Here is a 15,445-nt window from a genome sequence, read left to right on the forward strand (position 1 = left end):
GGAGGGGCAGCGCTTTTAAAACAGAGAAACCAGGATCCCTGCATAAAGAATCTGCAATCTGGACAGTCAGATCAATGTGGGCAATATATTTCTTCCATCACTAGTGTTTCATAAGGGTCTAATCCTGTTTCCACTGGAGTCAGCAATCTCAAAATCTATCACAAAGGCTTCAATATACAGTCTGATCGGAGCAGTACTGTAAACAAGGTGAGTTTCCTAGTGTTAGGCAGAAGCCTTTGTCACCAGCTGCTTGAAGATCCTATTTCTGAGGTTGCAAGTGTAATGCCCAAGTCTCCGCACTAGATTTGTGGCAAATATGAGGGATGAAACCCATCACATCACAGAACTCATACGGTTCAGGGTTTTGTTACAAAGCTGACTCCAACCAGATTTGCATCATATTCCATAACATGGTGAAGACTGAGGAACCTATAATCATTAGAGCACCTGGCCAAAAAAAGGATAAACTGGAAGTGAGACCAAGTCTTTATTCTTTCTACTGCTGCTTCATGGCCTAGGGCGACGGAAAGATGCTTCCCAGTCAGTCGGACAGAGCAGGTAGTATACAGTCTGCCAAAATAACCCACAGGCAGGCTAGTATTTGAGCCTCCTTACTTCTTAAACTAACACACAGGGTTACTACAGCTCAGCCATAGCACAGGGAATAGCTGAGTTCTCCACAGTTCTTCAGCACACAGGGTTTTGGGTTGGGTCACCTAAAGCAGGTGAAGCGTTACTGGATATGCTACCTCATGACAAGCTGGTCTCTACGGCCTGTCACAGACTACGCAACTCAGAAAAATCAAGGATTCTCGCTGAGGAATAAGACCTCCAAGAAAGATCAGATTTTATACCTACGCAAATCTGCTTTGTCAACTACATTAGAAGGGAGGGAGGAGTTACTGGATTTGATAGAGAAGTTTAAGGCTACCTTGTATTCTAAATAATAGTATATTATTATTTTTCTTTTTATAGACATTAAAAAGCAGGTTTTTACATGTCCAAAATGAGAGAGCAGAAACTAAAGCAAAAGGTCAGAAACTCTGGCATAGAGGAGGAAAATGTTACTGATAACATGTGTTGATGGATTCCATCAAAAAGCCTTGATGGAGAAAACAGATATCAGGAGACAATCACTGTCCTGAAGCTTTATGAGACTGAAGGTGCAGTCAGCTGCATTTAACTAGAAGAACACATGCAGCTCTGCAAAAAGAAGCTAAAATGCTGGTTCGCTTAGAAAAGAAATTTAATACATGCTCTACCACACTCTCTAATAGTCTTACACTGTGAACGCCAATCCACTCCTGAGTACTCATGACACCCATTATCTTTTTAGACGGTAGACCCCAAGAAATCCACTCACAAAAGATTTATTAAAAGATCTCACAAGTCTGTTCTTGCAGAAAATAGAAATAATTTTCAGCAAACCCTCCTGGCCAACTCTCATATTTAAACAGATCCCAGGCACAAATTTGTTCTGGTATGGACAGCATTCCAAGTTTCTTTTCCCTTGTAATGAACAGACCTGTTTATAATGAAGTGGCACAAAGAATGTAGGATTTATACAATCTACCTAACTTGGTTTACATTTTGCTAGCTGTAGCATACCATCTAACTTGCTAACTGTATCACTGTCTGCAGAAAATTTTAAACAAAGTGAAAAATCCTCTGCTAAAGATTAAAGGCCTTGGTAACCTTTCTTCAATTGCAAGTGACTTTGCAATAAGATAGAAATGGAAAATTCTAAATCCAAAGCATGTTTTATTATATAGAATCAAAACTAAAATCCTAAAAGATAAAGGAAACTGATTTTCACATTGACTCTCAAACCCACAAATTCCATTTCTTACAGAGGCACTTTTATGCCTTTTGTTTGCTTCAGAAGAAAGAAAAATTAAAAGGTTACAGAATCGCTGGATTCCAAATAAATAGGTTTATTTCAATAAAAATTACCACTTTTTTTTTTATAAACCTCCACAAATCTACTTTGTAACTGACTTAGCAAGAACTCTGTTGTGTTTGCTGATCCTTCCTAAGCCATTATGCCAAACAGACACCAAACATGGACAGGCTTCTTCCTGCCGTTACAATGGAGGTATCAAAACAGAGAGGCACTGCCACATATTTTATAAAACCTTCCTCTCTTGTTCCGAATACCTTAAAGACCTGACAGTACTTTTTCTTGAAAAACACCTGCCTTACCACCCACAGATCCAGGAATGTGCAGGGGAGCTGAAATGACTTGAAGTGTTGTTTCCTTCTGTGTGCTCAGGTAGTAGCAGAACCATTCAGGAGAATACAGCTCACTATATTCAGCATGATTTACAGAACTATTTTACATAAACTAGCCAGCAAGGTCACAGTAAGGGCTGATGCTAACAATAAGATAAAGGTTTCCAACTAAAAGTGCAGATAGGTAACAAAACACAAGAGAGGCAGGGTAAATGCGACTTACCTTGGCATTCCACATCAGGATCACCCCAGAAGAACTCTTGACACTCACTGCAGGTGCGACCGCCAAACCCAGGCATGCACTGACACTGTCCAGTGAACTATTAAAAGAATACCATAGAAGCCAAAATGAGTGTCCTTTCTGGAAAAGGCTATCACCAAAGCCCTAGAAACCCTCCCCAGTGCTTAGAGTCATGGTGATCTCTGCAACAGCTGAGCACACAAACCATGAGAACCAGTTTTCAACAAAATGGTAGGACAGATTCTGAAAGCAAGGTGTGAATTAAAGGGGAGCTCGGGAGGGGTTGAGCCACCCCACTCCCATAAGAGATGAGAGCCTCCCTGTAAGATTTGAAAATCATAACCGGTGGGAGTCTCTGATCGAATTGCTCCTTCACTTAGGTGGACTTGTTAATCAATGAACAGGTTTAATTTGTTTTTGCACACCTTTCCAAGAGTCAAAGTGTAATCTGAACCCTGTCTGAAGGTGAATGATACAAAAAATTAAGAAAATATGATGCTTTGTATATGCCTTGGCCAGATTTGAATTGTCTTTCCCACCGCAAAATGGGCTCTCTGACATATTGCCTAAAATTATAGGGTCAGCACTTCTGAAAACTCAACCTTTGTTGCAACATGATATGTACTCCAAAAGTGATTTGGAGTAGAAAGAAAATGCCTGTAACCCATTTAAAATCCTTCTGCTTCATTTCCATGGACTGCCATTTTTGATCCAACTCTTTTTACAGGTCACTCTGGTAAAATCTGTATCCCTAACAATTATATGGAATACTGATAATATTCCAATCTTTTCTTCAAGAAGCAGAAGGTAATCTAGATTTCCAGAGTGATTATATAGCTTTGCTAGGATTACAGCCAATATCTTTTCAGCAGGGTATTTTTCCAATTGGCATCAACAAGGCCCTATGAATCTCTTACCTCGTTACATGATGGCCCAAAGGAACGAGTGATATCACAATCACACCGTTCACAGCCAGTTCCGCTAGCCAGCTTCCAAGTGTTTGGTGCACAACGATCACAGTTCTGCCCGATTACGTTGGGAAGGCAATGGCACTGACCTGTTGTTCTCTCACACTTACAGTCCTCCGAGGTGCTACAATGCTCTTGCACCGTGCCCAAGTAATTACAGACACACTCTGCAATGGAAGAGCAGGAAGCATGAACACCTAGGACAAGCTGGAGCAACCAAATGTTAACTTGAATTCAAACTGAGTTGTCTGTTACTGATTAGCTTTTAAAGGAGGAGGTGGATTTCAGGGAACAAAGCCATCCAATTCAAATGGGGAAAGTAACCCTGACATCCCTATTGGCATCTCTGGACATTTTAAAAAGGAATTGGAAAAAAAAAACAGGGGCACTTTGGAAGGGAAGAGTTACTTAGTTACCTTTCAAATATGTCCAGGTCCTGCAGTGCTGAGTGCACTGTGAACACCTGGATGGATATCTAGACAGTCAACTGCCTTCTCATTAAAATGCCTCTATTTATTTTACAGAATCTATGCTGTAAGACGCAAGCCAAAAGACTCCTACGACATCTGTTTCCAAGTGTATTTGAACAACAGTTTAACTAAGCCTACAGAGTGTTTCTGTGAGCTATGCTGCAGCTGATGGGAATTGAAAATTCTCAACATCTTGCAGGACCAAATCTGCATACAAATGCCCTAGGGTATACCATTTCTCATTACTTCCATGCAACCATGTTGTCTGAATGAAAAGATTATTTCCAAGTGGCAGTCCCTCAAGCTCCTGGAATCTGAAAGGTAAGCTGATTTTTCTGGCTCACCAAATAACCAAGAGAAATAGAGCAACAAACAAACTATGGAAAAACAGATTTGCTCGTATTTTGCAAACCAGATAAGAACCCAGCTCCTCCCAAAGTCGTGCTAATAGAAGTTGGAATTTTTCTTGCCTTTTATTACAGACAGGCAAGCAGCAGCAGCAGCATGGCTTACTCCTCCTCCCTTCCCCCTCAAGAGTTCACTCACTGGCCCATAACCATTCTTAACTATCATTCCTTGATGCAGCCCTTCACTCCAGCTCCAGGAATCTGCTCCTGCTGTTCTTTAACATGGCAGGAATGTTTGTGTAAACAAAAGCCAAGTCCTCAGGGCTTAAGAAGCAGCAGGAAATGGCCATGCTTGATTCTCTTGATAAGAGGGAAACAAAGAATACTAACAAGAAGGCAAAAAACCCTTATCCCATAAAAGCCTCATCCTTTCAGGACATGTAAATGCTGGCCAACCCTTCTCTCCCCATTAAATGTAAGGAGCCCTGCCTGCTGAGGAGTCACAGGGAACAGAAGAAAAGCTGCAAACTCACTTGGGGTGAAGGATAATTAAATTTCTGGCGCCAGCTTACTCAGAAATAGACCCAGGTAAATTAAAAATAGCTCACATTACTGTTGCCATCCAATAAAGTCCTGAGCTCTTGTGCAAAGTCAGTACCTCCATAATTTATTCACTGTATGAGATTCTAGAGCCTAAGGCAGCTAAGTGAACTGTGGCCAGAGGAATGGGAACTTCACAGGTGAGGAATGGAAACTTCACTCACTTCTACAGTCCTGCTGCAGCGCATCACCATAATACCCATCTTTACAGAGGTGACAGTGTTCACCCTCTGTATGATACAGGCACTTCAGGCAGGTCCCAGACTGCTTGTCACAGGCCTCTGGGTCAGTCGCATCGATGTTGTCATTACAGGGGCACTCCTGGCAGGCTCCATCAATCTCATTGGGGTTTCCAAAGAAGCCAGAAGCACATGCCTCACATCTGCTTCCTGTTTAAACAAACAAACAACCAGGACAGGAATTATTATTGCAGCTTGTTAACATATAACTTAATAAACAGAAAGACCGATAGGTTGATGACAGCAATTAATTGAGTTACTGACATATTCAGAGAAACAAAACATCATATTTGGCCGACTCCTTTTAAATTGCCATAGCTCCACGGGTTTCAATGGAATTGTACCAACATAGGTAGGGAGTCGTCATAACTTTTCTTAGAAAAGCTTAGAAAACTTAGCTTGAAAGAGGTAAGATATTTTGACCGTGTAAGTTGTTTTCATTTTTAAGGTTCCACCTTAACCTGCAGGTTTGCCTCCTGTTTAGGACTGATTCTTTTAACTGTTTATTATGAGAGAGACAACATTCGTAAAGTAACTTCTCCCCTTTCTTTGACATTGTTTTTCTTATTAATGTTTGTAGATGCTGCTTGGCAGAGGTTGGTCCACAATTTGTGAATAAGAATTGGCACATGCATTAATACTGATACTGACACAACCTGTCCCAAATGTACATACACATTCCCCTCACTGTAATGCCAAATCAACAGGTGCAAGACGTTTAATGCCCTTGGTATTTACCTGTGTACCCCATGTTACAGACGCACACAACTTGTAGAGTAATAGGATCCTGATAACAGCTGCTGGCAAACTGACGCCCACTTTCTGGGCCATCTGGGCAAGGACAAGGCCGACAATGATCACCTGATCCCAGGACAGGATCTCCATAAAAGCCACCAAGGCACCTGCGTTAAGTAAAGGCAGATGATAGACTGTAAGTAGACACCGTATAAAACATTTTTTCTGCAGCAAAATGACACTACGTTTGGGTTTTCAAGACTGGAGAGAGGGGCTAAGAAAACAATATCTTTCTAGGTCTGCAAATGCCATTCATAGTCTGAATAATACTACCATAAGCATATTTTGTTTGGCTCACACTACCATAGAATATGAGAACAAAGCCAAGCCAAACTGCTGCAGCTCAGCTGCATCATCTGATATTCACACTTTTCATTCAGGATTTAAAACCTATTCTGGTAGCTTTATTAGAAATATGTCAGTGGGGAATCCCTTCACTGAGCATGTTCTTCCTCAACACACCCTCTTGTACTCAGGCAAGGGCAGACAGAGGAGACCACACAGGTGCTCAGCAGCTGCTGCCAAAGGATGTGGCCTTCATTGGCTGCAATCAGTCACACCAGGGAATTCTGGCCAGTTCTGCATGAGGGCCCCAAGTTTGGCTTCTGTTGTGCAGTACTTTCAGCTGTACATATTCTTGCTAAGATTGGTGTATTTAAATTAATATTATTCTTTTCCTTTCATGACTCCAGGCCTTTCTTGGGCAATACAAGTCCTCGGAGTCCTCCTGAACCCAGCTGTTCAACTAGGTAAACCAAGATCTTTACATACAGGCCAAACCAAGATATCTATATATGGGCCATCAGCACTTCAGAAACAAAAGGCATGTGTTCCCTGAAGGGTTATCAGAGTAGGGCACCTTGTTGCAAATAAAGGTGCCTGATCAAATTATTTTTTTTCCTCTGATCTCAGTGGGTACATCTGCATGTGCTTTACTGGGGGATAGACTAATTAGCTCTGCAGTAAAGTGTCACTTTCTACATGTTCGGCCAATATTAGAGTGCATTAAACTAATTAACTCTGATGTAAGATAGTACTGCCAGGGACAGTCTCTGACAGTAATAACTTATGGCAGAGTAATTTATTGTGCTGAAACACGTGTAAACACTGATCATGGGCAGAAATTGCTCCTGGTCAGCCCAGCCAGCCAGGGGCCTGCTCCGCCCCTGCTCAAATTGCTGCTGTCCCAGGTGCATGTGTCGGCTCAGCACCTGGAAGCAGTTTACTCTGGCTCAAACAGCTCCGGAGTTTATTGCTTCACAGTAATTGGACATGTAGATATACCCAGTGGGACTGATTCACCTGAGTCATGACTGGGGAGGACTGTTACTTCTGCATGGGGCAGTAGAGTAGATAATTGCTTACATGCGAACTAATATTGGCTACAAGGAGAGACAATACCTTTCACAGTTGTGACCCACTGTGTAATCGCGGCAATTCAAGCACTCCCCAGTGTAGGGATCACAGCCATCTGCATGGCCATTACACTGGCAAGACTGACAGCTGGGAAAGCCCCAGTATCCCGGTAAGCACTGATCACACTGACGACCATATACTCCATGGAAGCAGTGGCACTGGCCAGTCTCAGAGTGACAGAAGGAATGAACAGAGCCTTGAACGTGACATTCACAAGCTAGAAGAAAAAGAAAAAAAGCAACAACAAAAACTCTGTTACATTTACATGGTCCCAGCCTCAGGAACTGATTCTGAAGCTCTGACTGGCAAAACTCCCACTTGAATTTTGTTCAAGAAAGGACAAAACTGAAACAGAATTTAGCACTTAACACAAAAGAAATTTTAGACTGAGTACCTTTGCATTAAATGCCAATATTCCCCATTATTCTAGGAGCCACTGTCTGACAAAAATGAATGCTCAGGTTTTACAAATTAACACACCTTTGCAGCCATTAGGTCCAAACCCATAAGTGCCAGGAGCACATCTGTCACATTTTCTTCCAACAACATTTGGACGGCAATGACATTGTCCTCCATTAGGGTCACACACTGAACTTACTGAGCCTTGAGGGTTGCACTGGCAAGCTGCACAGGAAAAGAAAACAGAATTTGAAGAAGGTCATGGCACCCAGTACACAACTTCAAATTTAAGACACCCCCCCCAATTAAGAATTAAATTTAAGACCCCTGCCCCCCCATAATTAAGAATTATAAGTTTCTTATAATTTTCCATGTAAAGAATCTAATTATTCAGGGGTCATCTTAAATTAGTCTCTGCACCACTGTAGCAGGGAAAGCAGCAGCATGGAAGCAAGCTGCCTAACTCCTGCCCCTTCCCTGAGCCTGGCACCTACCCCACTGCCCCCTGGCCTCCCCTACCACTTACCCGGCCCCCAACAGCATCTGCCCACCCCATGTATCCTATGGGGTATCTCTGGCTCCAACCTGGGGCACAGAGCTCCGCTGGCTCTAGCCCTGGCCCTGGGCAGGCGGCATCAGTGGTTCTGGCCCCAGCCTTGGCCCACCTAATCACTTGACTCAAGGCACTGGCTCTAGACTCAGACCCACTGCAACTGCTTCTGACTCCAGACAGCAGCTCCAGCTTCAGTCCCAGCACAGGGCATGAGTTAGAGCTCTGTGAGGGCTGCAGCCAGAGCTGTTACCTGCCCCTGACCGGGACTCAAACCCAAGGTAAGGCTTTTTTGGTGTCCCCCACAATATTGAATGGGGAAAAGAAACTCATCTTGGATTCAAGTAAATACAGTAAAATAGATCCAAGTATCACCTCTTGCTTAACACACACACACAACTAGAAAACTGTCATTTGCTCTGCAAGTCGGTGGAGTTTATACATACTTAATGCTGTCTCATGTAACAATGCAGAGATACTGAAAATAATATTCTTGCAGACATCTGTCATTGGGGTTTTCACCACACTCCTGCTGTTTTCCAGGCACCGATATCTTTGAAAGGTTTCCCAAGCACTGTTAGTGACTGCATCTTCTCCTGAGCCTCCAACCGTGAATATGTCCAGTGATTTGCAGTAAGGCATAAGAACAAGCTATGAAACAGTATTGCAATGACAAAGTGTTACCATGTCTAGTGCCACAGACCACTTTTGCCCAAACTCAGTATTATGTCATTTCCTATTACACTGACCTTTAAGAGTTAGAAACAAAAATACACAAAACAGAATGCTCAGTAACAAGTGGGGACTGAACTTGGAATGAAAATTAAAACAAGCCTATCATTTTAATGGAGTATTTTTGCTAGGACAACAATTTTATAATTTATGCAAATCCAGTGTTTAGAAAGGCTGGGTTTGATATTTTTGAGGTATAAATATGCCTTTTCCCAAGGACTACTTTTACCAGTTCAGGAGACTATTTTCGATCCTATAAAGCACAAAACAGAGCTCTGATTAGAAAAGAAGTAGAGCAGCACACACTCTTAAGTCTAAAAACGTCTATAGTGATTGAAACTTAAGTGTATGTCCCATTTCAGCCAATGGTGTATGGAACATCCTCTGATTCCACTGCCTTCTACAGAAGGATACAACAGAAGAATTTAACTCTCAAAGAATTAAGTACATTTTTCTTTGGAACTTTCTCAGTGTAGCTGGCACTTACAGAATCAATGAGGGTATATGGACTTTCCATCTCAGTATCCAGGGTGGAATACTGTGGGAGCTCCAGACGAATAGTATAATTCAGTCCCTTTTCAAAACACACTGGGCGTGGGAGGACTACATATCTGTATTGGAAACAGGATGTATTTCTTAATTCAGATGTTCAGCACAATAAGCTTTTTTGGTGGGCTTTGTAAAATATTCCTGCCTGCCCATTCTTGTCTGCTTTTTCTTAAGATGAATGAATGATAAGTTTTTAAAGAGATGATTAGGAAACTTGTGTGATCAAAACCAATCCCTCCTTTCCACCACCCCCCCCAAGATTATATAATGAATACTAGGATTGTTTAATTGGAGCTGTGTAAATAAAGACCATTCTGCATGACAGCTGAGCCAAAAAACCTAAATAGTTTACTTCTATTCAACCTGAAATGAAATTTTTTCAGGTTTTCTTGTAAAAGAAAAGGGGTCTGTTGGCTTGCAAAAATTATTCATGTCTGGGTCTTTAACCCTTTTCAAATTAAATTTTGGCAATCTTCAAAATGAAAAACCAAAACATTTCATTTCTGGACTTTTCTGGCTTTCCCTCTCCTTCTTTTTGAAGGGCTAAAATTATTTCTGATCTTCAGCTCTCATATTCAGGAATAGGTTCAGTCATCTGAAACTTGCTATTTTCTGCAAAAAAAACTTCTTTGCTGTATGAAAAAAAAATAAGCACACAGCTATAGTTATACCAACCTTGAGCCTGGTGATAACGATACCATCTGATTGTCATCATCAGGAACGGTATTACCACATCGGCTACTAGTTGGAATCTTGCCTGGGCGTGACACAGTGATAACAGCTTTTTCCCATTGGTCTGGTAACTGGAAAGATTGATCAGTGCTACTGAATGATTAGGTTACTACATTTCTCCTGACATAAAAAAAAGGAATCTGAAAAAGGAAACTAACAAGATGTGCGTGAAACTACAAGATGTGCATGTGACAATAATTACGTTTCAGTGTTCTGCTGCCATGAAATGAGCTGGGTGCCCTCTGTGTTGCAAATATTTGGTAGTTTTTTTCCTATCTGTGAAGTATCTGCAAACAGAATAGAGTGCTTGTGAACTCTGAGGTGAGAGTTCAATTCCTGAAATGTGCAAATAGCTCCAGAAATTATACAGTGGCCATAGAGAAGCATACATTTGAAGAACCCCCAAATATGGAGCACTTCAAATACAGGGTGCTGTGCGAACATATGGCTACCTATCCCCTCCAGCCTCCTCCCACAACTTCAAAATGGCCATGAAGGCATACGGCAGCACTGCTCTCAAGCCAGGGGGCTGGAGACAGAATCCCTGCATGCCTCTCAGTCTCCAGAGGACAGCTGAGCACACAGGTGGATACTTACTCCATTTCACCCCTGCCCCCCCACTCCATCAGAGATGAGTGGGGACAGAGCACCCCTGTGTAATGCTACACAACTGGTGGAGTGCACAGATGTTTCAGGAAGGGCTTCAAAGATATTCTTCATTTTTTAGGGCCATTTTCAAGTGCTTCTTTGGCTGTTCATGTCTGTACTCTCGCTATTTGGAGTGCTTTAAAAAGTACTTTTGTCCTTGACCAGCATTACTTCCACATCCTGTGTTTGTTAGTTGACTTGCTGTGTTAAGTCTAAATTATACTGTAAACTCTCCCAGAAAGGACCTGTCATTATTTTATTTCTCCACTTATGTACCATGCACCCCAACTGCACAATCATAATAAATGAACAGTGATATTTTTGACTGTGATGAAAATGGTCTTAGATGTTTGTACAATTCTTTTGTATTTCTAGATTTATAGCAAAGAAGATTATCAATTTGCCTATGAGCCTATATAATTTCACAAAGGAAATTCAGGCATGAATTAAATATAGTTTGCCATCACCCATTCAAAGGCAAAAACAACATAGAAAGAATGGCCATCTACCTGTGGCTCATAACGAATCAAAATGTCATACTCCATAGAATATGGAATATTGTCTATATAGAATTCCAGGAATGCCCCTTCAGGGACTCTTACAAATCCTATTCCAGTCCACGATGGGGTACGATCTTGAGGATATTGGCGTTCAATTATGCTCACTCCCTAAAAAAGAGGGGAAAGTGATTGCAATATTGATAAATTAAACAGATTTAAAATATTCCCATTCAGTGGAGGCAACAGAAATTTATAGTTACAGAAGCTTCAACGACCATGTATAGTAGCAGATTCTCTCTGCACTTACCTGTTCTAGGTTCACTAATTTATACATTGCCTTCTAGAGAACCTAAACTGTTTAAAAAATACACAAACACCATTGTCCTTTTGTTTAAAATAGACCTATCTCATTACATTAAGATTGACTGAAACTATTGCACAATTCTTCATACATTTATTCACTATGATGAGACGTTAAATTTATAATTCCATTCTACTTTAAATCACTGATCACAAATGAAATTGAGTTTGTAATAAAACAGACACACAAGGAAGTCACTAAAAAGCTACTGTTCCATTCCATAACAGATTCTTCTTTACTTACAAGTTTTCGTGTATTATTTGTACTAACAGAATTTGCCTCATCACACATCAGGCAAGTAAACACATACCTAGATGCCCTATCTGAATGCCAATTACTTCTTGAGGCCTGTCTGATTAGAACAAGCCAAATCAAAACAGTAATTAGTGGGACATGTCTTAAAAAACTAAAAACAATGGCAGTCCAGGTAGAAGAGGAACATCAAACAGTAGGGTTTCTGGGAACAAATGGGCTAGAAACATATGGTTATTTCCTTTGGTCAGAGACTTCTGTTTTTTTTATCTGATACACTTTATACAAGTCCAGTAAGGGATATAGTAACAGGCTATGGAAGTATTTACTTTTCCTGTTTCAAATAGATCTAAGCCCATAGTTATCTGCATATAAATAAAATAACATCCCACACATTCCTGAGGAAACTGTCTCACGAAGAAGAGGCAAATTTTAAAGAAATGTCAATAGCAGGTCAGGATGCCCCTTCAAGCTTTCCCACATGTTTTTTAGAGAGAATTTGGGTATGTTCCTCAGACTTCAGGCAGCAGGGCATAGTCTTTCAAAAAGGGTCATACAGTACAAGCCTTCCGTCGGAGAGAAAGGAGCTTCCAGGAACATTTTGTGAGATGGAGTCAGGTCTAAAATATTACATCAAGATGCAGGTTTTTTTAGACTCACTGGCCACATTCAGACAAGCAGAGGCATGCAGTTAGTGGCACCACAAGCCACAGGTAGGGAATGTTAAAATGTGCCTCTACATGACACTGCAAATCTGCAGTGCAGTGCCAAAATTTACTACCAGGAAAACCTGGTAGCAAAAAAAAGAGCATGAGGAATAATGTGGTGCAGCACACATGACAGGAGTATGTGCTCGCAGACATGGAGGCTTGGTCCTCCAGGGAGATGCTCAGCTGCTGGCCAGAAAACTTCAGTTGTGCCCTGGCTCCTTCAGCACACAGGGAGCCAGGAGGAGCTGGGCAAGGGCCAAAGTGGAACAATTTGTCCCTCAGCAGACAGGGGCATGTGCTGACATAAATTTGTGCTGCTATGATTTTTGCCGCTAAAAATGCATGCCCCTGCACATCTGGATGCAGCCACTCCATCTTGTGCTAGTACCCTATATGCAAGTGCAAAACTATTTATGCAATCTCCATGTTTTATAAACATTTAAAAATGTTAGCAAACCAAAATGAAAACAGGGTTGGTTTAAACTGTTTCACAAGAATTTCAACATTCCAAACATCTTCACAAAAATAGGTTCCCTAGGGACAGAACTAGTCAGAAAATTAATGTAAAAATGTTCCTGAACTTCCCCTCCACTCAGTGAAGACACTTACATATTGTAGCTAAGATTTCACATACTGGCTCAAGTCCTGTTCTATACTGACTTGCTTTTTATGGGTCTTCGTGTGTAACCTAACTTAATAAAAAAAGGGCTGGTTTTTCTAAAACCATGAAGTAGCTGCCTTTATTGATTTAGTTGAGAGAAACTTTTATCTGCTTCTTTCAGAGAGACCATGCCTCCTTCTGTATTTTCTTCTTGGAGCTAAGTATATTTGAGATAATTATAGTTGGAATCTAGTCAGTTTAAGACAAAGGTTGCATTCTTGACTAATAGGGAGTAGATTCTCCAACAGCAGACCTGCATCTTGGAAACAGAGGGCTAAACTAACAGCAATTGACACCCTATTTGTCAAACACCTCTTTAGATTCTAAATTGGATCTTTATCAATTAATAACCCCCCCCCAAAAAAAACAAAAACAAAAACCCCAAAAGTTATAAACCTCCTAAATGAGTGGCTGTAGGGCTTCAATGTACACAAAAGCCATACAGTTCTCTTTGGGACTTTTAGTAAAACAAGCAAAAAGGTCAATGACAGCATTCCTGAGAAGTGACACAACCACCCCAGGTATGTATGGAACAAACAAAACCTCCCTGTCAGGAGGCAGATTTGCATATTCATTCATACAGCAAGAGATCAAAGAAGTGAATTTAAAAAGAAACATTTCAGAACTATACCAAGGCCTTTTTCCTTTAGGTAACCCATGCACTGTTACCAATTCCAAATGTGGGAGCTCTGGCTTGAGAGTTCTCAGATGTGGTTTGATTTTGCATTTTCTATATCATCTGTGCAAAATAAAATAGTTAACACACTAGCGCTTTTCTAAAGTGAATTAAAAGATCACCAGGAATTCTCCACATTTCTCTTCCTCTGTATGCTGACATTGCAACTTACAGGACCAAAGTTGGCTTCTTCTGCTTCATAGATATAATGGTCTAATGAAATGAAATAATAGCCAGGTTCCACTTCACTGCACTGACGTCCAATCATATGGGGCCTGCACTCGCACTGTCCAGATTCACTTGAGCAGCTGCAATGTAAGAAGACTGAATGTATAGTGTGCATTAAGTGAGAAAATGCGTTACAGATGGAGACAACTATAGGAATAGATTCTAACATACCCATTATATATTAATGGGACAAAGCCCTTCCAAAGAGCACTTCATCTCTCACCACCTTTGTAAGATTAGAGTTAACTTGCATGATTTGGAAGTTATGGTTAAAAGATTGTGGAGAGGACAGTGCCATCCCTGTTAAGGTTACCAGACATCCATGTTTTCCCAGATATGTTCTCTTCTTGGATCCTCCAATCTCTGTCCAGGCGTGTTTTTTTTAAATATGATCAAATGTCCAGGATTTTGGTCAGCTCAGCTTTGAATTTTTTCCTAGCTTGCCCTAGCAAGGAGCTGCTTGGGGCTGTGGGGGTGGGGTGATTGGAAGCAAGATAACACATGTGGCTGGCATGCAGCCAGGCAGGATGGTGGGAGCAGCCATGGCAGCTGGATGAAGGTAAGTGTGTGGGGGGCAGGGGTTGGAGGGCCAGGGATTGGGGACTGTCCAGTAGGGCTGTGCAAAACAGCATCGTTTTATTTCAGCTTCCATTTTGCCGTTTCGATGGGAGTGTTTTGAGTTTCGTTTAATTTCGAAAGCACTGTTCCATTTGGTTTCACTGAACCTGTTTCACTCTTTCGCCCATAGGCTATAATGGGGAAGCATGAAACTGCCTATAACTTTGTCATTTTTTGGCAGATTTAGATGTTATTGCCTTCTGAGGGCATAGAGTCTGCCAAGTTTCAAGAAGATAGGTGTAGGGGGTTCTGGGAAACTGCACCTCAGGCTGCTGACAAGCAAAACTTGTGACATGTGTGACTGTGTGTGTGTGTGTTAAGGTGTGCCTTCACTGGTCCTGGGGCCTCTACATGACATGGTAGTGTGCCCCAATGAGGCCTCCTCCTCCCCTACAGCCTCAGTCCAGTCCACCACTTTAAATGACATCAGGTAAAATAATAACTTAGTGAGGAGCACTAGCACAGTAGCACCAGCAGCATCTCAGGCAGCCAAACTGTGACAGAGCCCTTCTTTCTCTCCT

General features: G+C 41.5%; 1 protein-coding gene across 1 annotated transcript in view; it reads right to left on the reverse strand.

The window, feature by feature from the left end:
• Positions 1-15,445, reverse strand: part of LAMB1 (laminin subunit beta 1) — a 73,758-nt gene that overhangs the window by 34,086 nt on the left and 24,227 nt on the right. Inside the window, exons 13-23 of the mRNA XM_006269599.4 lie at positions 14,251-14,386; positions 11,428-11,586; positions 10,214-10,341; positions 9,477-9,600; positions 8,704-8,908; positions 7,789-7,932; positions 7,294-7,525; positions 5,836-5,999; positions 5,023-5,247; positions 3,391-3,608; positions 2,456-2,552 (exon numbers count right to left, since the gene is read on the reverse strand). Coding sequence (XP_006269661.3) covers positions 2,456-2,552; positions 3,391-3,608; positions 5,023-5,247; positions 5,836-5,999; positions 7,294-7,525; positions 7,789-7,932; positions 8,704-8,908; positions 9,477-9,600; positions 10,214-10,341; positions 11,428-11,586; positions 14,251-14,386 — 1,832 coding nt within the window. The remainder of the gene's footprint in view (positions 1-2,455; positions 2,553-3,390; positions 3,609-5,022; positions 5,248-5,835; positions 6,000-7,293; positions 7,526-7,788; positions 7,933-8,703; positions 8,909-9,476; positions 9,601-10,213; positions 10,342-11,427; positions 11,587-14,250; positions 14,387-15,445) is intronic.

The sequence above is a fragment of the Alligator mississippiensis genome, chromosome 4, assembly GCF_030867095.1.
Source record: "Alligator mississippiensis isolate rAllMis1 chromosome 4, rAllMis1, whole genome shotgun sequence".
Lineage (NCBI taxonomy): Eukaryota > Metazoa > Chordata > Crocodylia > Alligatoridae > Alligator > Alligator mississippiensis.